Genomic DNA, 27,563 nt, shown 5'->3' on the forward strand with positions numbered 1-27,563 from the left:
CAAGGCTGAACAGAAGGAGGAATTTGTCCTTGAAGAATGGGAAATTTCATGGGCTACTCTCTGAAAGCAATTTTTATTTTTATTTTTGAGAGATCTCAAACTAATGGTTTCTAGATTTAATGTACGCAGGAATCATCTGGGGAGCTTATGAAAACTGTGGATTTCAGCAGAGATTTCTATTCAGTAGGTTGAATTATTACTATGTTTATATTCAGGAATCTTCACTTCTATAAGCTCCCTGAGTTATTGTGATGTAGGTGGTCTGTGGCTAATATTTTGAAACAAACTACTCTAGATGGTTTTCCTGGGATAGTTTGATGTTCAGGATATATGGAGGCAGAAGGATAGACTGATGAGCCTTCTTTAACCTTTGAGTCAACCTCAGAGGTAGGGTTCTCTATAAATAAACTATTTACATTTTTCAAAGATACCAGAACATTTGGAAAGATTTTGAGAGATTTCTAAAAATTTTAGGGATATAAATTTAATAATATTTTCCTAGTGGAGCTATATTTCCGCACTGATTTAGCATTAACCTGACAAATGCTTTTCAATCTCTTCCATTGTAGAAGTAAGATAACAACCATAGCTACTAAATGGGTAGTGATAATGATGAAATAAGGCAAGTTATGCAAAATGGGACAATGCCTTACATATTATAAAGCAGGAATTATCAAACTTTTTCTGTAATGGGTGAGAATGTAAATATTTTAGCCTTGTGGGCCACACAGATTCTGTTGCGACTACCCAAATCTACAATTGTAGCTTGAAAGCAACCACAGAAAATAAATGAATGAGTGTGGCTGTGTACTATTATAAAATTTTATTTACAAAAACAGATAGTGAGCTAGATTTGGCCCACAGGCAGTGGTAATTCACTGACCCTTACTATAAAGGCTTGATAAATTTTATTAGTATTATTAATACAATGACTTACAAATAATCTTTAATACTTAACAAAGCAATATATTTTTTAACCAAGAACTAAGTATATACCTCATTTACAATTATTTTAAAACAAATTTGCTTATGGGAGCAATGAAAAAAAAATCTTGCCTGTAAATCCTGGTGTAACTTAATTGAATTTTAAAGAAAAAGTTTTAACTACAGAGACTGACTGACATTCCATTGTTCTACGTCCCTGAGGGAGAAGTACAGGCCAAAATGAAGAGCAATGTTCACAAAGGCTTGGTAGAAATAAGAGGAGAAATTTGCTGGAATCTTCAACATCTCCGACCTTTGTTCTCTCTTGGAAGGGCTTGGTTTGGACTCAGGACAGAGCTTATCTTCCAAAGCACAGTTCAGGGAAGGAGCAGCTGTAACAAATGTTCCCTTAGGAGATGTTTGTCTATTATGTTGCTTAATGTCTATTGACATTGAATTGCTTTTGTTTGTTTCAGACTTCAATTCTAAAAAAAGTTTGTCTCTCCTAACAGACCAGTATACTTCCTTTTACCAAATGTTAGAGGTTACATATTGTTTATTTAGCTTTTTGCCTTAGTTATCTGTAAGACTGGAGTTAGATACAAGTGTCAATCATTATAATGCTTTGCATCTACTTGGAAGATACACTTTTTTTCCTCAATTCTTATTTTTCCAAAATGTCAAAGATTATCCTAAATGTTATTGCATAGGTATCTTTCATTGTAAATTCCTTCAGATGCTTTTTAGATCTAGCTGAAATATAAATCAAAAATTATAAATAAAAGTAATTTGGTCATATTTGGCAAAAAGAATGCTGTTTTCTATGTAAAGGGCCTCCCAAAGTAGCAGATGTATGGGTATAAATAAGATAAACTGTTAGTAAATTCTTTATAAATAATGAAGTGTTTTGTAAATAAATATATTACAAGACAACATTATGATCTTTAGTTCTAGAGTTCAACAAATCTGAGTTCCAATTCCAGCTGCCTCACAAGATCAGCTGCTCTGAATCTTAGCTTCATCATCTGTGAAATGACTATAATAGCTGTAACCATTTCACAGAATTGTTGTGAGAATTAAATGAAATAATACATATGATATGCACATAGCACAATGTCTGGCCTATGATAAACATTAAACATATATATTTGTTAGGTAGCTATTATGGCATTTTAATTTTAATTTTTCCAGCAGTATCTCTGTCAAAATATAGGAAATGTGGCCATTTGCTTAGCTCTTAATGTGAGGTCCTAAAAGTTCATCTGAGCATCACTGATGTTTTCTAAATCTATCCTCTCACTTTTTTGTCTAGTAGTTTTGAGTGATCCCCAACTGAGCAAATGAAACATGACCTAACATCTGAGAACTTTGTTACCAAGTAGGGTGGATAGAAGACCATCAGAAACATTGTTCAGGAGTTTTAAATATTTACCCACAATTTAAATTGTCCAATAATTTAAACCATGGGCTGCTTTTCATGCTGTGTAATTCTACTATTTTTCCATACAACTCCCCTATATCAGGGTTGGCAGCACTACTTACCTGAGCCAGTCTTATTTTATTTTACATTTTGGTAACTTTGGTGAACTGAGGGAAGCGTGGAAAGGCAAAATTTCATGACAAAATTTTGGTTTTGTATATATGCCTAATTCTGCTAATTCTTTACAATTTCCCCCTTACCTGTACTACCTAACTCTAAAATCTATAATTAGAACATGAATGTAATGTTTTTTCTTCTAGCCTTTTTTTTTTTCTTTAGGAGGTAGTGACTGACAAGATAATAAAGCCCAAAGCATTATGCTGACTAGGACCATTGAAGTTGGCAAAAAAAGGCCACAACAACAGCAAGAAGGCCCAGGATTTTCAACAGAAAAGAAACGGAGAAATTAGATGAATCCTTCAGGGCCCGAGTCTTGAGTGGCTTCAGTATTCTTTGTTTCTGGGTGAAGATGGCATTTCTGGCTCCTTCCCATTGCCCAGGCCCAACCAGGCGATACTGATAGGAGTTGCAGGGTCCGAAATAGAGTCTCACAGCCAGTTTAGGATCTTTAAACAAGAGAGAGCAGAAATCTGGCTTCGCACCTATCTCTAAGGCGAGCTCGTCCAAGTAGTCAACATAATTGGTCTGCAACGTCTGGCTCTGGCTTTCTCCAAACCTTAGTGAAGAAAGTAAAAAGGGAATGTTCACAGAATGTTCTAAGTTTTCTAGAATATTAGGCATTCAAAACTGCTAAAGGAATGAAGGAATGAGTGAATATGTGAATGAGTTTTCAATGAATCTCTGGTGGAAAGTTTGAGTTTATCATACCAGGAGGCTCATATCTCAGATTGAGAATACGCCCTCAAATAAAGAGCCATGAATTCATGGATGCTCTAGAAATGTGACAAGATTGGTAACCATTGTTTGGCATTTTTTAAGCAGTGGCAAATCTCCAGGCAAGTACATGCTAGCCAGGGCGGCTGCAGGAATTCATGAGATAATGCATATGAAAGCATAGCTTGGTGTCTTGCTCAAAGGAGATGCTTAATATTTGCTTGTTAAATTACTAAAGTACCTGGCAGTCTGGATGGCATATAGTAGATACTCAATCAATCTTAGGTAAATTTGAATTTGAACATGAGAAAACTCCTTACACCTGATGTAAGCCCCAAATCAACTTTCCAAGGGTACTCGATCACTGTTGAACCTCATTTTACCTCATCACAAAGTACAAATCCTTGAACCTTCACACCAACCCCTTCCTAATTTATTTTGATGGGGATTCTCTAACTTTTCACAGCTATTCAAGCTACTATCACCACCACTGTCTCATCCCATTCCCTCTCTAACCACAGAGTGTAGGTGGCTTGAGAAGTTATGGAATCTGACATAGACATCATATAAAACTGAAATGAAATTAAGCCAAGGAGAAGTGCTCTGATTTGGTACAATTCTTATCTTTAAGTATTTGGTTCTTAACCTAGTATGTATAAGAATCGCTGAGAAAGAAGATAAAAATGCAAATTTTTAGACTCACACACCGGAGTTTCTGATTCAATCATCTGGGCTATAGCCCAGAAATTTGCATTTTATCAGGCAGCTAGGTGGTTCTTGTAAGTTGTTAGATCACTGTACTTTGAGAAACACTGCTTCATGTAAAGAATTAAAAAAAAATTCTTACAGGTCAATTCTTTTTTCATTCCTTTTGATAATGTCCATCATCATAGTTCTCTCTGAGGGCAGGCTACACAAGCCTAAGGAATAAAAGGTTGGTTTGAATAGTAAGTTTGAGTCAATATCATTACTTTGTCTAGTTGTTGATTCTTAAAATTAAACTCTGGACATTGAACCATGTCATACCAGTCAGGGCTTCCATGCTGTTGAACTTCAGGGGGTGCCACCCCCATAGCACTCTATGTGACACTGTCCAGGGTGCACAGTCTACGGCATGGACTACAAGTGGAGAGGGCCAAGAGAAGAGGCTGGAAAAGGGAAGTGTGTCTGGGAGCCTGGCAGCCATGACTATTGGTTTGGGCTCTATCCTGAAGGTGACAGGAGGCCCCAAATCAAATCAGTGGAAGAGTAGTCTGAATGAAGTGAGAAGATCAGATTTATTTTTTGGAAAGATCTGTCTGGCTGCTGAATTTAGGAAAATGGACTCCAGGGAGGCAAGCCCAAAGCTGGGGAGACCAGTAAAGAGGCTGTTGAAATAAACCTGGCGAGAGATGAGAGTAGGGCAGTAGAGATAGGGAAAGATTGATGCAGAAGTTATTACTGTGTGCTCATGACTCCATCGCCTGCCCACAAGTGTCCCCTGAGCTTTGGATGGGTTGAAATATGGTCAAGTCCCCTTGCCTAGAGTCATCAGACATCTCATGTTCAAGTAGTCCAGACCTGAGCTCCTCACTGAAGCCCTCCTGTCCAGACTTGCATCATTTTCTGCACACCCCCTCTGTATTCACAGCACTACTGTCCACCTGGTTTCCAATGCCAGAGATCTGTAAGTCCTCCTTGATTCCTCTCTATTTCTCTGACTTTCCCACATCGAACCAATCATAATGTCATGCTGATTTTTCCCTTAATGATTTCTCACATTTATGGCTTCCTTTCCACTTTGTGTCTCTGCCCTGGCCCAGGATGCATCATATTTTAGCATAGGCTATTTCAGTAGCTTTCTCTTTCATCCCTGAGGCTGTAGTCTTTCCCCACTTTCAAATCTATATTCCACACTACTGCTGAAACAATCTGTCTGAAGTGTAAATCTGCTAATGCCTGTTCCTTGCTTATAACCCTTCATTGGTGCCCCGGGCTGAAGAGCTTTCTAAAATGCAGATTCCAGGTCCCTTGGCCAGTCTTACTTAATCAGGGTCCCTAAGGATCCATCAGATGATTTTCATATGTAGCCATATTTGGGAAGAACTGATCTATAATTTATAATCTAAGCTCCATAGCATGCCTTACAAAATTCCTGTGTCCTGTCTCCTTCTTCTCCAAGAGTAATGGCTCATCTCTCTCTGCCTCATACGTCATGCTCTAGCAATGTCAAATAGCATGTGCCTTTCCATATGCATCATTGACTCTATGCTTTTGTTCAGGCAATCCCCTTTTCTGCCCCTGAGAAATGCAGTTATCCAGGACGTTCTCCTTTATCATGTGCCCTTCCCTTATTTTACCGTGATAAGTGCCCTTTCTCTCCTTCCCTGAGCACTCCATATATTACTCAATCAAAGAATTTGTCATGTTATGTTGAAATGATCTGTTTAAATTTCTCTCTGTCCCACCAGTTCCCAGCACAGGGCAAGGTATTCAGTAAGCTTTTGCTGAACAGAATTGAACCCTGGAGGCAGGGAGGTAACACCGTCCTGAGGGGTATGAAGTGCTACACAGACACCCAGAAAGAAACCTTTTAATAATTTTATAACTTGTAGGGATTTGTGAGGTTGAGCTGCCCAAGTATTAAGAGTTAAATTGATTTGCAGATATGCTGAGGAATTTTTAAACAACATATAGGTAAAACCAGGAGACAGATCTTTTTCTTAAACTTATGTCTCACGATTCAAAGAAAAGTTAATATGCACTTAGCTTTATGCCAGTTGAAATTCTCTTGACTGTCTAATATTTTAAAAGGATGATTGCAGGTATTTATTATTACTAAATTCCTGTATTTGTTTTTCTTTGAATTCTCCAGTAACTTTTTAGAATGTTAGTCTTGTGAGAGCAGCCAAGGTTGTCAAACTTTTTCTTGGCAACCTTTTTATCTCAGGCAACCTTCTTATCATTATCGATAAACTTCACCAGATCTGAAATGCTTAGCCACTCACCTGCCTACACACTTACCTTTGAAAACTCTTGTCACCCAACGAGCTTGAAGTTCAGCAGTTGGGAAAATGGAACCTAGGGGCTGGATGAGACCAATGCATGCGAGGGTTGACTTGTCCAGGTGAGCGGGGAATATGTATTTATACAGTGAGACCATACTATTCTCTACTTTAACAAGTGAATCTTCAAGGAAGGGAAAAGAGAAACTATATCCTGTTGCAAAAATGATGACATCAATGTTCTCCTCCACTGTTCCATCCTCAAAGATGGCAGAAGTTTCTGTGAGCTCTTTCACTGTAGATTTCACCTTGATGGCTCCACAGAGTAGACGACTTGGGACATCATCATTTAGTACAGGTTCCTTCATAATGTATCTGAGACATACAGAAGAAAAACATTCTGAAGGATCATTTGCTGAGGAATCTTGAACCCTCTTGATATTTTTGGGGTACGGCTCTGAAAATAAAAGGGCTTTTCAAATATCTGTAAAACTCTAACTTAACGGGTTGTCTGTGCAAATCCTTATTTTCTGACTTAATTCTCATGTCACAAATAACTCTTGTCAATAAATAAGGGAAAACATGTAGGCAACGTGAGTGAAAGAGATTTTAAGGAAGGAAGCATCCCCAAGGGCTTAGACAAAATGCCTGTGCCTATGGTCAATCCCCAAGTATTATGGTGGTTATTATACCATTTCTGTTTTTAACCTTTTTCATGCTATCTAGCTTTTATTATTTTGCTGTTTTATTTAACCCCTATTTGATCATAAGAAAAAATTTGCTAAATTTCCACTAGTTTTGAAATCTATGAAGGGATCAATGTGAAAATTAATGTATAAAATTAGGTTTGGTGATATTTGTTAATCCCAAATATCCATGGAGTCTCTGTTAGTAATAGCATGGATGTTGATGCAAAGTCCGCTTATTTTTTTTGTAGATTTGAGAACATTTTCTTTTTCTTTTTTTAATAGACGATACGTGGCACTTATGTCAGATCTTAGAATATGGTAGTTGCACGGCAGGCATTTGTTAAAAGATTCTAAAGCTCTTCTGTTTTTTTAAGGGAAGAAGCCTGTAACAACTAAAGCAAAAGAACCATTCATAACATTTGCTTGTGCTTAAATCACTGACATATAACTTTGACGTCAACAGAGATTTGTCTTTTAGCAAAGAAAAAGGAATGTGTTTTCAAAGGTTTCCCATGGGAAGAACCTTCATGCTATAGGGTTAGCAAAGCATAAATTATTAGATGGAGAATTATATGTTTCCCACCACACCCCTCTGAAAGGCAGGTCGTAATCTCTTGAAACAGTTTTCTCCAATGTTAGATAACTCTGGGTATTAGAAAGTTCTCCCCTAGTTTTGCTTTCTGGAGCAGCTTATAACACTTCTGCTTCATCTTCTTAAGTATTTTTTAAAGGCATACAGAACAAATTTAGAAGCTAAACTCCAGGACCTATAAGATACTCATATTGTTAGATTGTAGTTTTAACTACCTTGTTAGCAATTTGAATCTTTGTTAAGGGAGACACCTTCAGACAACTTTGCTCACCAACGAGTATACCATTAAAAAAGCAAAATAACTCTACTTGTTTTGAGGCTCAAGGCCATAATTTTCATGGTTGAACCACCGATTCATCTGTTGTTCTATCATCCATTTTACAGCTGTTCGTGGCAGTACATTGCGGAGCATAGAACGAAACCGGGTGTGGAACACTGAGTCCCAAGGATAGCCATCTTCAGAGATACGGCTCATGACCCAGGTGCCATGCCTGGTGCTGATAAAAACCTGGCAAGCAAAAAGAAATGCAGTTTAAATTAGGGCATTGTCCCATTTAGGAGGAATCTACTATGAAGGTCATATATCACATGTGTAGCCCCAGAATTTACAGAGGTTCTGTTTTAAAGATGATTGACCTCAATGTAAAGTACCTCCTAAATAGGGGTACCCAGTGGCATTTACACTGATGCAGGAAGACTGCAACAAAATCTTGAGAACTTCATGGAGACATGAGAAAGTCTTTGGGCTAACTCTGATGATAAAATCCACAAGTCTTTCCCATGTTTACAGTTGTGGTTTGCTGCTCCTTAAGAGAAAGTTCCTCCCTCCCTCCTCTCATGTTTTCCACTCACCTAAGTTTCTTCTATAGCGCAGGTAGAATGATTATAATCCTTGGAAATGTGCAATTATAGCCTAGTGACTACACAAGTATAAGTGTATATGCATCTGAATATCCCTGGATGGAGAATAACAGGGGAAATAATCTTCCTTCCATACTTAAAAGACTTTATTTTGTGTGTGTGTGTGTGTGTGTGTGTGTGTGTGTGTGAGACAGGGTCTTGCTCTGTCACTCAGGCTGGACTGCAGTTGTGCAGTCATAGCTCATTGCAGTCTCGACCTCCCAGGCTCAAGTGATCCTCCCACCTCAGTATCAGACATGTACCACCACATCCAGCTAATTCAAACAATTTTTTTGTAGAGACGGTCTCATTATGTTGCCCAGGTCGGTCTCAAATTTCTGGGCTTAAGCAATCCTCCTGCCGTAGCCTCCCAAAGTGCTGGGATTACAGGCATGAGACACAGTGCCTGTAATGTATTTTAAAAGTTAAAAACTCTGAACTTATACTGTGATTCTCTTTCTCTTAAAGTGCACATCTGAATCCTCTTTCAGGTGTTTTCTTTACCTTGTTTACTAAGATTTCCCTTGTTTCCAAAATGTACATTTAATCTCTTTTCAAATGTATATTTTGCTGTGTTTGCTGTTACTCCCCCATCGGCCAAATGCATACTTGAACTGCTTCTTAAATTTTTACATACCATGCAATAAGTTTTTGTTTAAGGCTATACTTGATAAACACATAAGATTCACTTGCAAGGTAACCAATTTACTTGAGAGGTTTGGATACAGACTGCTTGGGTTTGAATCCCAATCACACTACTGTGGGTGAACTATTTCAATCTGTGTTGCCATGGTTGAATTATTTCAATCTCTCTGTGCCTCAGTTTCTCTCTCTGTAAAATGGGGGTATTAACAGTACCTACCTCATGGCATTCTTGTGTAGATTAAATGAGGTGGTATATATAAAGTACTTGAAATATTGCCTGGCAAGTGATAAGTACTGCTAGCTGTTAAGTTATAAAGTTAGGCTGGAAGAGAGGAGTTTCATATAGTGCCTTATGTCTGGAGTAAACCAGAATTTGGAGACAAATTTTGTGGGGATGGGCCTTACATTCCCAGCTTGTGAAGTAGCACCTATACCAAGCATTCCTATATTGCTGGTCTGTGTGTGGTATATACCTATGTTCTGAATTTCTCCTGCCGTTGCCCTTATAGGCTGACTTGGCAATACTTTGATTAGATATTAGATACAAAAATATTTTCATTAGTGTCTCTTTCCATTACTTACTGTCACCTCTTCTTTCTCAGGAGCAAACCATGTTTCAAATGGAATGCTCTGCCTGTTTGATTCACTCTTTTTCTGTTGTGACCCTCCCTACAGCAGGGTGGTCTAACCTGCCTTAATGACACTAGCTGCAACAGTGAGAGAAACATGAGGATTTAGGCTCAGGCTGCTTTCTCTGAGACGCATGTTTTAGGTCAAAGGCCAGAGATTTGGTTTTTGGTCAGAAGTATGTAAATGACTAATATGGTTTGGCTGTGTGTCCCTACCCACATCTCACCTTAAATTATAATAATCCCCACGTGTCAAGGGCAGGACCAGGTGGAGATAATTCAATCATGGGGGAGGTTTCTGCCATGCTGTTCTCCTAATAGGGAGTAAGTTCTCACGAGATCTGATGGTTTTATAAGGGGTTCCCCCTTCGCTCTCATTCTTTCTCCTGCAGCCTCGTAAAGAGGTGCGTTCCGTCATGATTGTTAGTTTCCTGAGGCTTCCCCAGCCATGCCAAACTGTAAGTCAATTAAACCTCTTTTCTTTATAAATTACCCAGTCTTGGGTATGTCTACATAGCAGCGTTGAGAATGGACTAATACAACGATGCAGCACCATCCCATATGATCTTGAGTGGTGCTTTTGGATTGTGGTAGAGGGTGCTGTATCCTTATGAAGGTGAATTTCTTTTAACAGAGCAGTGCACACTCAGAATTTTGGTGAGTTCAGGTTGTAATTTCAAGTTTTGCAGATGCGCCTAGTTCCGTTCCTAGCATATATAGCTCCTGTAAAGTCTCTGGTTAGTCTTTTCACAGAAGGCTTGAGAGTATATTACTCTGTGTAAGAGGTTTTATCATAGTTATAGATTTATGTTGTTACTCTAATAAATATTGAAGAGATTAGTGCAGATGAATGAGTATAATCCTGGAAATGTATGATTATAACATTATATTTAGGAGGAATCTATTATGTAGGTGATGTATCACATGCATAGCCCCAGAATTTACTGAGGCTCTGTTTTAAAGATGATTGACCTCAAAGTGAAGTACCTCCTAAAAAGGGGGCATCTAGTGGCATTTACACTGATAGAGGGAGATGGAAACAAAGTCTTTTGCACTCTGTGCAAAAGATTGTTTAAGAAGCTGTAAGGCATGCAAATAGAGCCAAGGTAGTTTCTTAATATTGAATCTCGCACCATAAGCCTTTCTGTAGGACAAGACCCATACAAGGAACTGGTTCTTGCCATCTAAGATTTGATATCTTTTTTTTTTTTTTTGGGGCGGAGTCTCGCTGTGTCTCCCAGGTTGGAGTGCAGTGGCGCGATCTCGGCTCACTGCAAGCTCCGCCTTCTGGGTTCACGCGATTCTCCTGCCTCAGCCTCCCGAGTAGCTGGGACTACAGGCGCCCGCCAACACGCCCGGCTAATTTTTTGTATTTTTAGTAGAAACGGGGTTTCACCGTGTTAGCCAAGATGGTCTTGATCTCCTGACCTCGTGATCCGCCCGTCTCGGCCTCCCAAAGTGCTAGGATTACAGGCGTGAGCCACCGCGCCCCCCCAGATTTGATATCTTTGGAATGAAGAGATCTAAATCCAAATCACTGGTCTGACAACGTGAAGTAGTCTAGGATGGATCTTCACTTGGCTGACTGCTATATTAGCTCCTCACATACTGCCCCATTACACACTGTTCCTAAGGCTTTGCGGGTATTCCTAGCATGAAAGAGCCTAGAGCTGGTACTCTCATTTTCCAGCTCTGCTCTTCTCCAGGCTGTCACAGTTCCTGCCTCCTCACTTGTTCTTCACACTGAGGTGATAAGTGACAAGAGGTTTATTTTCACAAAGTGAAGACTTATTGGGTCTAGTAAGTCTCTTTCCGGTGTTAGTGACCTGCTCTGTTCCTGGGCTGGCACTAACTAACTGACTGATAGATGACTCTGACAGGTCCCAGTATAACCCCTTCATTAACCTGCTGGGCGGGTGTCATGTTTGCTTGTAACTTTTGCCGCTGGGTATCTAGAGTCCTGAAAGTGTAAGACTTAGGATGGAAATGATTTGTTGGTTGTGCACAGGGCCATGGTAAGCCCTGGGTAGCCAGAGACATCAGGCTGAAAGAGCTAGGGTAAGAGTGATTGGGCATCTGGTTCAGGCCTTCTTGAGAGGGGATACTTTGGGAAAGGATGTTTAGTGATTTTCCCTTCTTTGCCTAGGTCTGTCCTTGCAGAAGGAGTTTATTTTTTGCTATTCCTGACCACCACTGTCAGCAGCATCATCGTGTAATGAATGTTTGACTCTTTGGCAGCTCAGCTGGTGTCATTCCTGAGCAGGTGCAAAGATGACAGTGGTTAGAAGGCCTCAGGAAGCACCTAAATATCTATGATTTTAGTTGAGAGACCTACTATCTATTTAATCTTTCTTTTCATAATATTTGGGTAACTGAAGGTTATCTATATTTCAAATATAATTCAAATATGCACTAAATTTCTAAAAGCCACCCTCCAGAATATGAACAGATTAACCTCTCATTAAACATCCAGGTAGAAACAAGGCCTCTTGGCTGGATGTGGTTGTGCATGCCTGTAATCCCAGCACTTTGGGAGGCTGAGGCGGGCAGATTGCTTGAGTTCAGGAGTTTGAGACTACCCTGGGCAACATGGCAAGACCCTCATCTCTACAAATATATGAAAATTAGCTGAGTGTGGTGTGGCATGTGCCTGTAGTCCCAGCTACTCAGGAGGCTGAGATGACAGGAAGATTGGAGCCCAGGAGGTCAAGGCTGCAGTGAGCCATGTTGATGAAAGGCCTCTTATATGGAAAATCATCTGGTCAAAAGTTCCCATTTTAAAAATGAGGGAGCCATTGCCCAGAGAAGTGAAATGAATCACTCTAGGATTCATGGCTGGTTAGTGACAGAGCTAGGAGGTAAAGTGGTTTCTTGACTTCCAGATTTTCTATGATGCCACAATGCGCTACCAACCAACTAGTTAATGAGGATTGGAGCCGCGATTATATGGCTGGGGTTCTCCAGTATGGCATCCCCACTTCCTCCCCTCCAGGTACATGGTAAGCAGAGAGCATCACACCTGAGCAGCATTCTTACTCAGCTCAACAGCAATATCTGAGCCCGAGTTTCCCATTCCAATCACCAGGATGCGTTTTCCCTCAAATCCATCTGGATGCTTGTATTGGCGGCTATGGAAATATTGGCCTTTGAACCTCTCGATACCTTCAGGGGGAAGAAGAGAGAAGTCTGTGAGCTCCAGAGCAACTATGTCAAGCTAATTTCAATAAAACTGCATTGCCAGCTTTTCCTTTCTGGAGTTAATAATTTGTTTTGCCTCTTCTCTATAGGAGTAAAGCACATAAGAAAGTTTAGGTACCAGACCAGGTGGGGCCTGTAATCCCAGCGCTTTGGGAGGCCTAGGCAGGTTGATTGAGCCCAGGAGTTTGAGACCAGCCTGAGCAGCATAGTGAAACCCTGTCTCTACAAAAAATACAAAAATTAGCTGGGCATGGTTGTGCATGCCTGTGGTCCCAGCTACTCGGGTGACTGAGGTGGGAAGATTGCTTGAGCTTGGGAAGTAAAGAATGCAGTGACCCCTGATTGCGTCACTGCACTCCAGTCTGGGTGACAGAGACTGTCACAACACCAAAACAAAACAAAAAACAAACAAAAAAACAGGACCAAAGGGGTTGATTTTTTATTTCAGAGGCTGCAGCTTATGGCTGCAGTTTGTCTTTATCAGAGACAAACAAATGGTGATGAACACAGCAGGACCAGATACTGTCTTCTGGCTGCCTATTATATACTATTTTGGACTATATAATGACATTTGACCCTTTAATATCACATATTAGGCAAGGTGTGGTGGCTCACGCCTGTAATCCCAGCACTTTGGGAGGCCAAGGCGGGCGGATCAACTGAGGTCAGGAATTTGAAACCAGCCTGGCCAACATGATGAGGCTCTCTCTACTAAAAATACAAAAATTAGCCAGGAGTGGTCCTGCACTTGTAATCCCAGCTACTTGGGAGGCTGAGGCGGGAGAATTGCTTGAACCTGGAAGATGGAGGTTGTGGAGGTTGCAGTGAGCTGAGATCGTGCCACTGTACTCCAGTCTGGGTGACAGTGAGACTCCATCTCAAAAAAAAAAAAAAATCGCTTATCAGATACTCTTAAATATTTCTTAAGCACATTATGAAGTGCTATTATTATAACTGTGTAATAGTTAGAATACAATTTAGCAATCTTATTTTCAAAAAGTAAACAAAAACTAAAACTAAAAACCAGGCACATAGGAGTTGGTTTCCATATTGTGTAAATCAGTGACTTGCTGGTGGTTAATCACAGACAAGCTTCTCTGTGTCCTTTCCTAGTTACTACTTTTACACTTCTCAGAAACACATGACTTTATAAAGTATTTGCCATTGACGGTGGGGTTGCTTGAAAGAATCTTTAGATTATTGGTTCTCAAAGTGTGGTCACATGGCCAGCAATATCAGCATTGCCTGGTGTTAGAAATGCAAATTCTCAGCCTCATGCCAGAGCTACTGTCTTAATTTGTCTTCTATTGTTTTTAACAAAATATCTGAAACCGAATATTTTATAGGGGAAGGAAGTTATTTCTTCTGGCACACAATTGTGGAGGCTGAGAAGTCAAGGTTGAAGGGCTGCGTCTGCTGAGAGCCTTCTTGCTGGTTTGGACTCTGAAGAGTCCCAAGGCAGCATAGGGCATTGTATGGTGAGGGAGCCAAGCATGCTAACATGCTAGCTCAGGTCTCTCTTCCTCTTCTTATAAAGCCACCAGTTCCACTCTTGTGTAACCCAATAATCCATTAACCTATTTATCCACAAATGGCTTAATCCATTCTTGAGGGCAGAGCTCTTACTACTCAATCACCTCTTAAAGCCCCCACCTCTTCATACTGCCCCATTGGGGATTAATCTCAATATGAGTTTTGGACAGGACATTCAAGCCATAGCACCTATTGAATCAGAAATATGGAGGGTGGGGCCTAGCAATTTGTGCTTTGAAAAGCCCTCCAGGTGACTCTATTTGAGAACAATTGCTTTAGATGAGCAGGCCTTAATCCTGACTGTATATTAAAATCACCTGAGCAAACTTTCATTGCTCTAACCCTACTCCATAGTGTTTGAATCTTTGGGGGTAGGTCCCCAGGCCATCAGGGCTTTAGAAGCTCCCCAGGTGATTCTAATATGAGGCCTGGACTATGAACCACTATATTACATATTTTCCTAAGGGCCTTGGGAAAGAAGTGTGTTCTCTGAGGAAAGACTTGGGTGGACCAGAACAGCTGGATGCAGGGTTCTATTCCTGCACTTCTCTCCCTATCACTAACTTGCAAAGCATTTCTTTCTAGAAGCTCTCCCCTTGTGTGTGAGCATGGCCCTGTGAAAAAGGCTCGATGTTTGGCAGGGTAGAAAAAGGCCAACGCAGGCACATGGCTAAAAGGGCCTCTCCAACAGAGAACCAGTTTGATGTGAATTCTCTAAAATTATGCCAAGGACTTAGTGACTTCCAAGGAAGTTGGCTCTGAGATCTATGTGTGATGAAGACTCAGAGGCCAATAGAAACAAAGATGATGTTTGGTGTCTTTCATCTTTCTAGCTCTGTCTCAATCTTATTGAGCCAAGTTCTGCCCAGTTGCAGCAATGAATCCTGCTTGTCAATCCAAACTACATATAAAGTACCTGGAAACCTACTCCAAAAAGCTGGGAATCCCAGCGGGTCTCACCTGGAAATGACTTCAGTGGGATATGAGGTAGAATGTGGTGGCCACTGCAAACCATAACTGCATCAAAGACAGCACTCTGCTCCTTGCCATTGCTCTGAGTGACAACCTTCCATTGGCCAGAGGATGAGAAATCTGGACATTTTCTCACACTAAGGACAGTTGTCTTGAAGAAACACAGAGAAGGCATCATTGAGAATTACTCCAGGATAACATGGGCCAAGTGTGTCCTTCTCATTGCTGCTTCATGCAAGAGGCCTGACTCAGCAGTGGGACTAATCTGTTAAGGGTGTTGAATACTGAATAAGGACTTGAGAGAGAAAAGAAAAGCAAGTTCTTATGAAAACTGTCAGAATCTAGATGGAGTCACTAATGTTAAGAAACCCGACAAATAGAATTGGGAAAGGCCAGAAAGAGCGGGTTCTCATGATGTGTGCCTGATAACAAAAACTACAAAAACCACCACCTTACACAAAGACCATCATAATCTTACACAAAAATGACTTCTTCAAGAACATCTGCTCAGTAACTGTCCAATCTCGGACTGGCATCACCCTTGTTATTGCTCTTTATATAATTATTTCAAAACAATTATGTAATTGTATTTTTTCCCCATTTAAAAACCTTTGTCTTCCTTTAACTCCCTGAATACACAAATAGTTTACCATGGCATGTACATTCTCATTACAATGCTCTATCACCAAATAAATATCTTTTCTTTTAAAGAACTTCTCTCTGTTTGTTATTTGATAATCTGAACAAGGAAACAAACCAATAATTCAAGTGATCATGCGATTGGCATATGTCAGGAACGTTTTATGTAGCCGCCTCTTTGTGGACTTTGTATTAGAGAAGATATTTCACGCAAAACACTTTGCAGAGAGCCTGACACATGGTCAGCATTCCACTGAATGATAGTTTTTAACATTTTCTGTTTTTAAAACAGAGTACATCGTGTGAGCAAGACAGTTCATGATCTTATTTGAATAAAATGATTTATTGGTTCATTGATTTTTTTAAATGTAGCTCACTGGAGGTCTGTTAATTTTTAAAATTGTACATAAATGTTTCATATCTGCTGGATTAAGAAAAGATGTCAAGTGGAAGCAAAGTTTATAATGCTAGAGGAATGGCATGCTTCTCATTTGCAAGTATTTTAGTCTTTTATATATCTCAAATTTTCAGATATTTTTCCAACTGCTGGGTTGGTAATTTTTAAGCTGTCTCAACTTAAAAATGTATATAGAATATTAGTAGAAATCTTGTAAAAGGGCTTTAAATATCTGGGCAGTTTTCAGATGAAAGAAAAGATTTCAGATGGTAGTTCAAAGTAGTATATTAACTAAGTGCTGTAGATCCTTGCTATTCAAAATGTGATTTGAGGACCAGGATCTTCAGTATCACTTGGAAGCTTGTCAGAAATGCAGAATTTCAGAACTTACCCCATACCTATTAAATTAGAACCTACATTTTTAACAAGATATCCAGGTGATTCATGTCCACATTAAAGTTTGAGAAGCACTGATGTAGATTACACTGACAATCATAAGCAACAGGGCTTGTTACAGTTTGCCTGCTTCTCGAGTTGAGCTCTAACACCTATGACTTACACCAACTCAGAGACCAATAAACAGAAACCTTTCTTCCCAACCCCTCTTCACTCTCCAAGAAACAAAAGTAGCAGTAACACAATAACCAAGAGAAATGACTTCCTTGTGACTCTAACATGATCTTTAAAAGAATGGAATAGAAGTTATATATCATAAAAAGGCAATATATTTGTTAAGTAGATTGATAGTTAAGTGCACAAAGTTACAAAACCTTCTGGTATACTTAATCTGTTATTCAGAAGTTAGATCTACCAGGAATTGGTGAAAAACTACATTAGGTAGAACTGGACATTTTAATGGAATTTATAAATACAAATTTTCACCAAAATTTACTATTGTAAGTTGATATTATATAAGCCTAGTATTAGAATTACTAAGAAAATGACATGTATTAAAAAATAAGCCTCACTAACAGTTATTTATCCAGAAATGTTAGTTATTTACTTTGAGACAGGGTCTCACACTGTTGCCCAGGCTGGAGTGCAGTGGCACAATCACCACTTATTGCAGCTTTGACCTCCCAGGCTCAAGCGATCCTCCCTTCTCAGTCTCTAGAATAGCTGGGACCACAGGTGGGTATCAACATGCCTGGATAATCTTTTAAAAGTTTTTTGTAGAGACAGATTTTCACTGTATTGCCCAGGTTGGTCTCAGACTCCTGGGTTCAAGTGATCTTCCTGCCTCAGCCTCCCAAAATGCTGGGATTACAAACATGAATCACCACACCTGGCCAAGAAATGTGATTTATATTTTATTTTCTAAGCATAGTAGCTATTTCTCAAAGTATAGACCATTGATAAAAATTCAGCATGCTTAATTAAAATATTGCTTTTTGTTGATTTTGAGGAAGCACAGGAAAAGGTAATTCCAAGTGTTTTTCAAAATGATCTGGCCATCTTTAGGTTGTAAGAGATTGCATTCAGAAAAAAATGATAAGCAAATACTTCCCACAGCCTTCTAGTATGAACAGAGACCAATGAATTTATTTAATACACATCTAAGAAATCCCATTTCTATGAAGAAGCTAAGAAAACAAAACAGCAATTTAATTTTGGTATACGCCCTTTCAAGGCAAATGAAGCTAGGTGTATTCAATGATAACAGATATTAGTTTAAATGAATTTTTGAGGCTGGGTGCGGTGGTTCACACCTGTAATCCCAGCACTTTGGGGGGCTGAGGCGGGTGGATCACTTGAGGTCAGGAGTTCGAGACCAGCCTGGCCCAAATGGTGAAACCTCGTCCCTACCAAAAATACAAAAATGAACCAGGCATGGTGATGTGTGCCTGTAATCCCAGCTACTCCGGAGGCCGAGGCAGGAGAATCACTTGAGCCTGGAAGGCAGAGGTTGCAGTGAGCTCAGATCATGCCACTGCACTCCAGCCTGGGCAACAGAGTGAGACTCTGTCTCAGGGAGAAAAAAAAAAAAAGTTTTGACATCAATATATTATTATTCAAACCTTTAATTTTAACAGATGATTTTCCTCTTCAATTAATGTATATAATCTGTAATACCAAGGGTAATGACACTACTTTTTGGGTTTTATATGAGGCTGTTATATTTCAACAAATACTTAGAATGGGATACTTCATTCATAATTGCTTTCATTATCAGAGTAACTTTTCTATTTAAATATGAGCTGAACTAATGCAGAGAAACCCATTTCCCCAAAAATACAATACCTGGAACTGAATATATTTTAACAGATCAAATTTTTTAGCAAAAATCCTGAAATATTCCAGAAGTTTAGAATTATGCAGGAAGTTTGGAAAATCTTCAGGCATTGGAAAGTCACTGAAACAGGACATTTCTTTGCTGGTGTTGGTAATGACAGATTGATAGATACTTGCTCGGCCATCTTCCACATTCTCCTGAAGGATCAAATAAAATAATTAGTGATAATTACGCATTCAAAAATTTTTTGTTTTTTACTCTTCCTACGTCTAACCCCTGGGTAATGCGATTGTCTTTGGTTGCTGCAGTGTGACGACAATGTTTAGGTAATGAATGCAGTCTATGTGTTCCATCAATCATTCTGTGACGACACCAGTTTGTTGCCTGCCTGTGACGCTCACTGTGAGGGGTAGGGGTAATATTGGCAATGGTGAGGTTGGGGACAGGGACAATTATTTTGGCACATTGCAAGATATTAGCATCCTAGGTCTCTACCTATTTAATGCCAGTCTTTGTGACAACCAGCTTACTTCCTAAATTCCCCTTGGGGAGGCTGTATATACCCACTACCTCTTTAGAAACCAATAAACCCTGGGACACTGGGCAGAGAACATAATAGAGAATTTCAGTATTATAAAATGAGTACCTTTGGAGGAAGGGAGTTTGCAAATTTTGATTTGAATCCTTTTACACAAATCAATCATTGTCAAGCGATAAAGGTGAGTAGACTGATACAATCAAATCTTTTTTTTTTTTTTTTTGAGACAGAGTCTCGCTCTGTCACCCAGGCTGAAGTGCAGTGGCGTGATGTTGGCTCACTGCAAGCTCCGCCTCCCAGGTCCACGGCATTCTCCTGCCTCAGCCTCCCGAGTAGCTGGGACTACAGGTGCCTGCCACCACACCCAGCTAATTTTTTGTGTGTGTATTTTTTAGTAGAGATGGTTTCACTGTGTTAACCAGAATGGTCTCAATCTCCTGACCTCGTGATCCACCCGCCTCAGCCTCCCAAAGTGCTGGGATTACAGGCACCACCATGCTTGGTTCATCCACTGCACCTGGCCAGAATCAAGATTTAAATGGTAACTTTGCTATAATTTCAAGTAACTTGGTAAAAGTTAATCAGGTTAAGGTATGCTAGCTTTCTAGGTAGTTAGAATGTAGTATGGTGTTATTGTTAACTATACATATTAAGATCCAAAGAGAGTTTGCACTAGAATACAAGGGGGTTTCTGTCTCATATACAAGGATATAATAATCTGAACTCTGGATAAACAAATCACGGTACAGTGTTTTTATTTTTCAAACACTGGCTTCAAATTGCATAATACTGATGTCAAACTGATGTGTAAACTATTTCTGGATGTTTCAGCATGATTGAATGTAATGTCATTGGCAAGACAATGAGTTTCTTAATCAAGTTCTCAAAATGGAAAACATTTTATGAAGAAAAAAATACTGTTTTTTCTCAAGACCAGATTATTATTATTATTTTTGAGACAGGGTCTCACTCTGTGGCCCAAGCTGGAATGCAGTGACATGATTATGGCTCACGGCAGCATCAAACTCCTGGGCTCAGGTGATCCTCCCACCTCAACCTCCCAAGTAGCTGGGACTACAGGCGGGTGCCACTACACCGGCTAGTTTTTTGTATCTTTTTTTTTTTTTTTTGTAGAGATGAGGTCTTACCATGTTGCCCAGGCAGGTCTAAAACTCCTGAGCTCAAGCAATCCACCCACCTCAACCCCCTAAAGTGCTGGGATTACAGGTATGAGCCACTGCGCCCAGCCCCAAGACCAAATAATTTTATGAGTAGTATAGAGTAAATAGGAGGGTTCTGGAGTCACACCGACTGGATTGATATCCTAATTCTGCCACCTTTAATGGCTTGTGACCATGAGCAAGTTACATAGGTCAGTTTCCTCATTTTCCTCTGTAAAATGGGGCTCATTAATAACTTAAACATGCAACAATTGTTTCAAGGCTTTGATGAGAGTGAATAAAGTACTTAGCAGAATCCCTGGCTCAAAATACATACTTAAGAATATTTATCTCTTTTCTGTTATTATTGGCCACTAGCGTTAAATTTACTAAGCCAGCCATAGTTTTGAATCAGTTAAACTAAGACTGTTATACTACAGCCAAAATGCTAGTTTTTAAAAGACCCAACAATTTGGCTTAAAAATGTGGTTGGCTTCTGTATCAGGTCAATTTTAAGGGAATTTTGAGTGATGAGAAGAACTGATTTGATGTCTGAGGCCCTACAGTAATCTTAGGGCCAGGGCAAAACTGGCCTTTGGGAGATTTTACTTGTGTAGTCTGTCAGCAAACAATAATGACCTCACTATTTTTCTGAAGATCAAGTGATAATCCTTTTTTTTTTTTTGAGACAGAATTTTGCTCTTGTTGCCCAGGCTGGAGTGCAATGTCATGATCTCGGCTCACTGCAACCTCCCCGTCTTGGGTTCAAGTGATTCTCCTGCCTCAGCCTCCTGAGTAGCTGGTATTACAGGTATGCGCCACCATGCCCGGCTAATTTTGTATTTTTAGTAGAGGTGGGGTTTCTCCATTTTGGTCAGGCTGGTCTCGAACTCCCGACCTCAGGTGATCCACCTGCCTCAGCCTCCCGAAGTGCTGGGATTACAGGCGTGAGCCACCGCGCCCAGCCAAGTGATAAACTTTTATTGTTGGGTTAATTGGTAAATAGCAGCTAAAAAAGACCCCCTTGTCTTCATATGTGCTTCCTTCTACATTTAGTTTGCTGAAGTAGGCATCTGTGTATTTAGACAAATCTGGGTAAAATTGGCCTAGTTTTCCTAGTTATGAAGAGATGATTAATGTTGATTTAATAGACAAGTATGTATCAAATGCTTGAATTGACCAGGGCCTGAGCTTGGATTTAGGGATAAGATGCTAACAGTACAAACATAGTTTATATCTTTATGGAGCTTATTGTTATATTGTATTAAAATGCACTTGAACTTTGGAGATGTGAAAGTGGAGACAGAGGGTTTATTGTCAATCAAGAGGAGGACAGAGACACATTTTTCAAAACAGATAAATTTAACTCACATATTTACTTAAGTACTACTACTGCCTGGATAATTAAGCATAAACATAGTCTGAATTTCCTTATGTATAGAATTTGCTATAATTTGTTTAACATAAATTATCATATAATAAAGAATTCTTCTAATATAGAATTTTCAGAATGTCAGAAAACTCTAGCAAACCAAGTTAATTCAGATAGCACTTATTTAGAATTTATGATCTTTTGATCACGAGCTGAATTGAAGCTTATGTTTGACTTCATGACAATGAAAAGGTTGTAAACAGTAAGTTTAAAGAAGATTATAAGAGTAATATTTAATCTACTCAAGCGAGGAAATTTATAAAGCAGAAACAGATTTATTTATTATAAATGTGAATTACAAAAACTTACAAATTAAACTTTTTCTTCGTGAAACATCATTATATTGACCCTTACCAATCAATATTTTTGCTTTCACAGGTAGTTACCATAAGCAGTTAGAAAGAATAAAATTGCCTTTCTTTAAGAATATTCTGTGATTCTATCATTTCACTCTTTCAGATGGACCTTACATCTATCTGCTCCATTACTTGAATTGAATATGATTAAAACTCTTCTTACTTCCTTGTCCTACAATTAGAGGCAAAATTGCAATTCCCAAATGCCAGTCAGTGGACCAGTTGCATTAGAAGATGTGTGGTGGCACAAGGCTGTAATCCCAGCTAAATCGCTTGAACCCGGGGGGGTGGAGGTTGCAGTGAGCTGAGATTGCGCCACTGCCCTCCAGCCTGGGCAACAGAGCGAGACTCCATCTCAAAAAAAAAAAAAAAAGAAAAAAGACGGGCTCAGATTTCTGTATTTTAGAAGCTCTCCCTAGCTGCTTCTGCACAATGAACTTTGTGAACCACATCTCTATTAGAGTATTGCTATCTTCTGTCATCTTTCATTAGGCTGATGTCTCCCTTGATCACTGGCCTTGATCACTGATAGAACCCCCTAATTAAGTTCCCTGGCTCAGGTATTTACTACTTTTTTCCTGCTGCTTTCAAGGTAAAAGGTATACACTCATTGGCAATATGTTTGGAATGTTGGATCTTGGGGGAGCCAAATTTTAAGAGAGAAAGTGATATTTCAGATTGAACTTAGAGGAAGAAAACCAAGATTGAGATATGTCTAGAGAGTATTACATGAAAATTAAAATAACTAAACATATACATCTGGAAAAGGAGGAGATCCAAATCCAAATATTAAAAGAAAACCCACAGGAAAAAAAAATGTACATGGTAACTCCCACGTGAATACAAGGTATTAGGAACAATAAAGGAAACAGAGAAGGTTAGCGGCTGAAAGAAGATCATGTTTTCCTCTATCAATACTTCAGCAAGGTTATTAAGTGTGAGAGCTCCGAAATTGTAAACCCTCGTTTTTTTTCTCCCGCCACCTATGTTCCCCTGAGCAAATTCTTTATCTGAAAACTATTTCTTCTTAATATGTAAATAAAGATAATCGTAATACATACTTCCTAGCAGTATTGCGAAGAAAAGAAGGTGCTGCTTGCCAAGTGCTTCCCGTTGCTGGAAACAGAACGAAAAATACATGCTAATTACCTACCTGTCCCATGGTCCATATGTGCCACTAGGGGGTGCTGGAGAGTCTGGAAGAATTCTGTATTGTCTGGGTTGGGTATAGGACAAGGATTCTTAAATTTACTTATTTATTGTTAACTTGTCACCACCAAATATGTTAAGTAATCTCAGTAGGAGTTGTGTAAATACAAAAATTAATAAATAACCCATTTAAAAAATTGCTTCTGGATGGTAGAATAGTGAAAAGGCAAAGTTTCCCAGGGAAGAGCATGGGGCTCCCAGCATCCTTCTTGGAAACTCCCAGTCACCTGGTAACCAAAACCCTCACATAGCCCTAGTGCAGGCAGCCTGTTAAATTTTGCTTATTTTATGTTTCACTCTGCAGGGAGACTCTGGACTCTTTGACTTCGTTGAGTGGAGACAATAGTTTACATTCCTCTATTGGATATAGTTTTAAGAGAAATTTGAAATGTCATACTGTTACAAGTTCCACAGTTATATACTTAACCTTTAATATTCAATAAAGCCTAATTAATCAGGTTTTAATCCAGTTTTTCTAGTGAATAGGAAGGTATCTCTAATCTGAAATTTTAGATACTGGCAAAAGGATAGTTGGAGAAATATTTTACTGCAGACAATACCTTCCTAGAATTCACCAAATCATATTGTTGGCAGACTATTCAAACTAACTCTCATCTCTTTTGCTGACAATAAATCTGTGGGATGTGAGTATGCAAGGATTTTGGTATACTGGGGGAGGGAGTTTGTGGAGCCAATCTCCTGCATATACCAAGGACCAACTGTAATTTCTACATTTCTTGTTTAGGTTAAGAATCTACCCGGGAGCAAAAAAAAAAAAAAAAAAAAAAAAAAAAAAAAAAAAAAAATTCCAGCTGAAATCTGCATGTGAACCTAGAGTGGACAAAAATATCTTTGGTTAAGACAGGAATGACCACCATATTATATCACCATCCCAGGAAAAACTAAAATGATAATCATCAGCTTTTAATAATAAATGAATGTGATTTAAGCTGTTTTCCTTTTTGCAAAGCTACCTGTCTTACAGAAGAATCAATTTCTCCCTTCTCCCTCATTAACTCTGAGTGTGTTTAGATAGTAGAATGATCAGATTTTTAAATTAGGTGTTTGTGTAACAATTACCAAATTTGTCTTATCATAGGATTCATTTGAGATGTTTATTAAAAACCCCCAGAAGATTTTGATTCCGTAGATTTGGGATGGTGCCCACAAATCAGTATTTTTTTATTTTTTTATTTTTTGGTGGCAGGTTTAACCAAAGGAATCAGTATCTTTAAGAAACTCTCGGCCGGGCGCGGTGGCTCACGCCTGTAATCCCAGCACTTTGGGAGGCCGAGGCGGGCGGATCACAAGGTCAGGAGATCGAGACCATCCTGGCTAACACGGTGAAACCCCGTCTCTACTAAAAATACAAAAAATTAGCCGGGTGTGGTAGCGGGCGCCTGTAGTCCCAGCTACTCGGGAGGCTGAGGCAGGAGAATGGCGTGAACCCGGGAGGCGGAGCTTGCAGTGAGCCGAGATCGCGCCACTGCACTCCAGCCTGGGCGACTGAGCGAGACTCCGTCTCAAAAAAAAAAAAAAAAAAAAAAAGAAACTCTCCATGGCTGGGCATGGTAGCCTGGGCGACAGAGTAGGACCCTGTCTCAGAAAAATATTAAAAAGAAAAGAAAAGAAACCCTCCAGGTGTGGTTTATGATCATGTGTACCTGAGACACCTAATGTTACATGTTAAAAAATATCCCTGTTGGCATGAGATTCAATTTGAACTGACAAAGCACGCACAGGTCCTGGATCACCTTGCCATCCTCCTAAATAGTCAGCCTGCAGTGAGAGACCTTTGTATGGTCTCTGCTGATATGAGTTTGATTTTCATGTATTCAAACCTTTTGCTCCCATTTGGAATATTCTTATGTGTTTTAATATCTCAGAGATACCTGATTACATAATTCTAAAGTCATTGCTTTTGGGTTCTGAACTTAAACTTTTGTTTAATCTTTTTGAGCAAGGATGCAAGTTAGGGCATGGTTGTAAGTCAGGGCTTATCTGTTTAGAAGTCACGTAGGCTGTGGTTTGAAGGCCAGTTCCTCCAGTTGTGTGGCCCTGGCCATCTCACTTAACCTCCCTCACTTTCAGTTTGCTCATCTATAAAATATATAGTTATTATTAGTAGCTAACATTTATTGAACTCTATTATGAGTCCATAATTTATCTAAGTTCTTTATATGAATTATCTCCCCTAATCTTCAAAATAGCACTATGAGATAATCACGCTTTCCTGTTATTATATCCATTTATAACTGAGTAAATTGAAACACAGGATGTAAATAACTTGCTCAAGATCTCACAGCTAGAAGGTGGTAAGCTACTACCTATTGAGAGGTTGTGGGAAGGAATAATTGTAACTCCTTATAGCTATCTATGCAACTTTCTAATTTTTATACAAATTTTTAAGGACAGTGACATGGTTTGGCTTTGTGTCCCCATCCAAATCTCATCTTGAATTGTAGTTCCCACAATCCCCACATGTCTTGGGAAGGACCTGGTGGGGGGAGGTAATTGAATCAAGGGGGCAGCTACCCTCATGCTGTTCTCATGATAGTGAGTGCGTTCTAATGAGATCTGATGGTTTTATAAGGGGCTTTTCCCCCTTTGCTCAGCACCTCTCTTTCCCACTGCCGTGATTGTAAATTTCCTGAGTCCTCCCCAGCATTGTGGAACTGGGAGTCAATTAAACCTCTTTCCTTTATAAATCACCCAGTCTCAGTATTTCTTCATAGCAGCATGAGAATGGACTAATACAGACAACTAGCATTATCAATATTTTGGTTTGATTAATAGAATAAATTTAATAAAACATATTTAACAAAGAGTTTCACAGCAGTTATACTAGAATGTCATTGATAAAGCTCAGTAAACAAACATGCTTCATTTGTCAGAGAAAAATAGTAATGATAAGAGCATGGTCTCTAAAGAAGCATTTGGTTTAATAATTGAAACAGAAGTGATATCTTGAGAAGAATCCCTGTTACTTCTATTTTTGTAAAACGTTCTCTAATATTAGCGTATTAAAGAATGACAAAAGTATGGGCTGTAAGACCATTGCTGAATCCAAAAGAAGAGATCTTTTACATGCCTGGGTCAGCTACCTGGGTTGGGTTAGTGTTGACTGGGGGAGAGATGCCAGCCTATGACTTCAGTTCCATTATGGCCACATCAATAAATAGAAATAAAATCTGATCAGTGTTGTTTAATAAATTTCTCAATATGACCCATCAGTAACTGTGATTCACCCTGAAATAACAACACAACCTGTTCAAGACCCAAGAAAATCTCACTTACTTTGAACCTCCACACTCCTCCAATATCTTCAGTTCTCTCAAAGCAAGTGGGCTCAAGTCCGTCATCCACACAGCACTTCAGAGAAATCAGGCCACTGACCCCAGCTCCAATCACAGCTACCTTCTTTGCCATCAGCTCCTGTCAAGGAGTTGATCAATCAACATTACTTAACTGGGACAACCGGTAAGAGAATCCTTATGATGTGGTCAGGTAATTGGCTTTAAACATTGTAGCAGTGGTAATTTAATAAGCAGCACTATTGAATAAAGAGCCAGTCAAAAATCCTGCTCTCTTCTTGCCTTTGAGAAAAGCTGAGTTGTCTTATGGACTTTGTTGCAAACCTTGCTTACATCTAGCTTTAATATTTAAAAGCGACCCATTCAACAAAGCCAGACTATGCAGTAACATACTAGGGATGTGAGCCAAATTTCCAGCTAGAGTTCTGAGCTTTTCCTTTTCAGCTTCTTTCCCCAGCGATCATCCTTACCTTTGTTTCTGCCTTTTGGCACCGTCTCTTTGACAGAATACTTTTCTCCCTTGGTTGTGTGCTGGGAGGCAGTTGGAAGCGTTTTTAAGAGTTGGAGGTGGCTGTGAGAAATGGGAGGAGCTCCGTATTCCTCCAGCATTCTTCCAGCTGAAACTCCAAAGACTTAGCTAGGAGTCCTAGAATTAGGCAAGAGGCGTGTGCTCTGAGGTCAATAGTAGTAATGCAATGTCTTTACAGTAACAGCATATACTCTTACATAGTAGCAACATATACTCTTAAACATAGAGATAGTTTAAAAATCCTTTTTATAATGATGTAATAAATATTCATTCACAAATGAACATATAGGGATAAATAACAAGGTTAAGATTACTCCTAACCTCACCACCCAGAGGTAACTGCTGTTGACATTTTGGTATATCCTTCCACCTATTT

The 27,563-nt window shown here is 39.3% G+C and overlaps 1 protein-coding gene and 1 long non-coding RNA gene across 6 annotated transcripts in view; one reads left to right on the top strand and one right to left on the bottom strand.

The window, feature by feature from the left end:
- Window positions 1–27,563, top strand: part of LOC112206015 (uncharacterized) — a 133,763-nt gene that overhangs the window by 40,223 nt on the left and 65,977 nt on the right. The gene's annotated exons all lie outside the window — the stretch shown is intronic.
- Window positions 809–27,283, bottom strand: FMO2 (flavin containing dimethylaniline monoxygenase 2). Of its 4 annotated transcripts, none has more exon segments than NM_001009008.3 (9): window positions 809–3,080; window positions 4,086–4,158; window positions 6,242–6,597; window positions 7,812–8,011; window positions 12,697–12,839; window positions 15,369–15,531; window positions 18,658–18,846; window positions 26,642–26,779; window positions 27,129–27,283. In NM_001009008.3, coding segments are annotated over 8 exon segments (1,608 nt in total). In that variant the 5' UTR covers window positions 26,774–26,779; window positions 27,129–27,283; the 3' UTR covers window positions 809–2,728.

The sequence above is a fragment of the Pan troglodytes genome, chromosome 1 (genome assembly GCF_028858775.2).
Source record: "Pan troglodytes isolate AG18354 chromosome 1, NHGRI_mPanTro3-v2.0_pri, whole genome shotgun sequence".
In the NCBI taxonomy this organism is placed as follows: Eukaryota; Metazoa; Chordata; class Mammalia; order Primates; family Hominidae; genus Pan; species Pan troglodytes.

Coding starts and splice junctions, on each gene's coding strand:
- FMO2 (XM_054678855.1), bottom strand. CDS start 18,783: ATGTCCTGTTTCAGTGACTTTCCAATGCCTGAAGATTTTCCAAACTTC. Junction 15,532..18,657: donor TAAAATATATTCAGTTCCAG/GTATTGTATTTT, acceptor TGTTTCTTCAAG/ACAACTGTCCTTAGTGTGAG. Junction 4,159..6,241: donor GGTGACAAGAGTTTTCAAAG/GTAAGTGTGTAG, acceptor TTTATTCCTTAG/GCTTGTGTAGCCTGCCCTCA.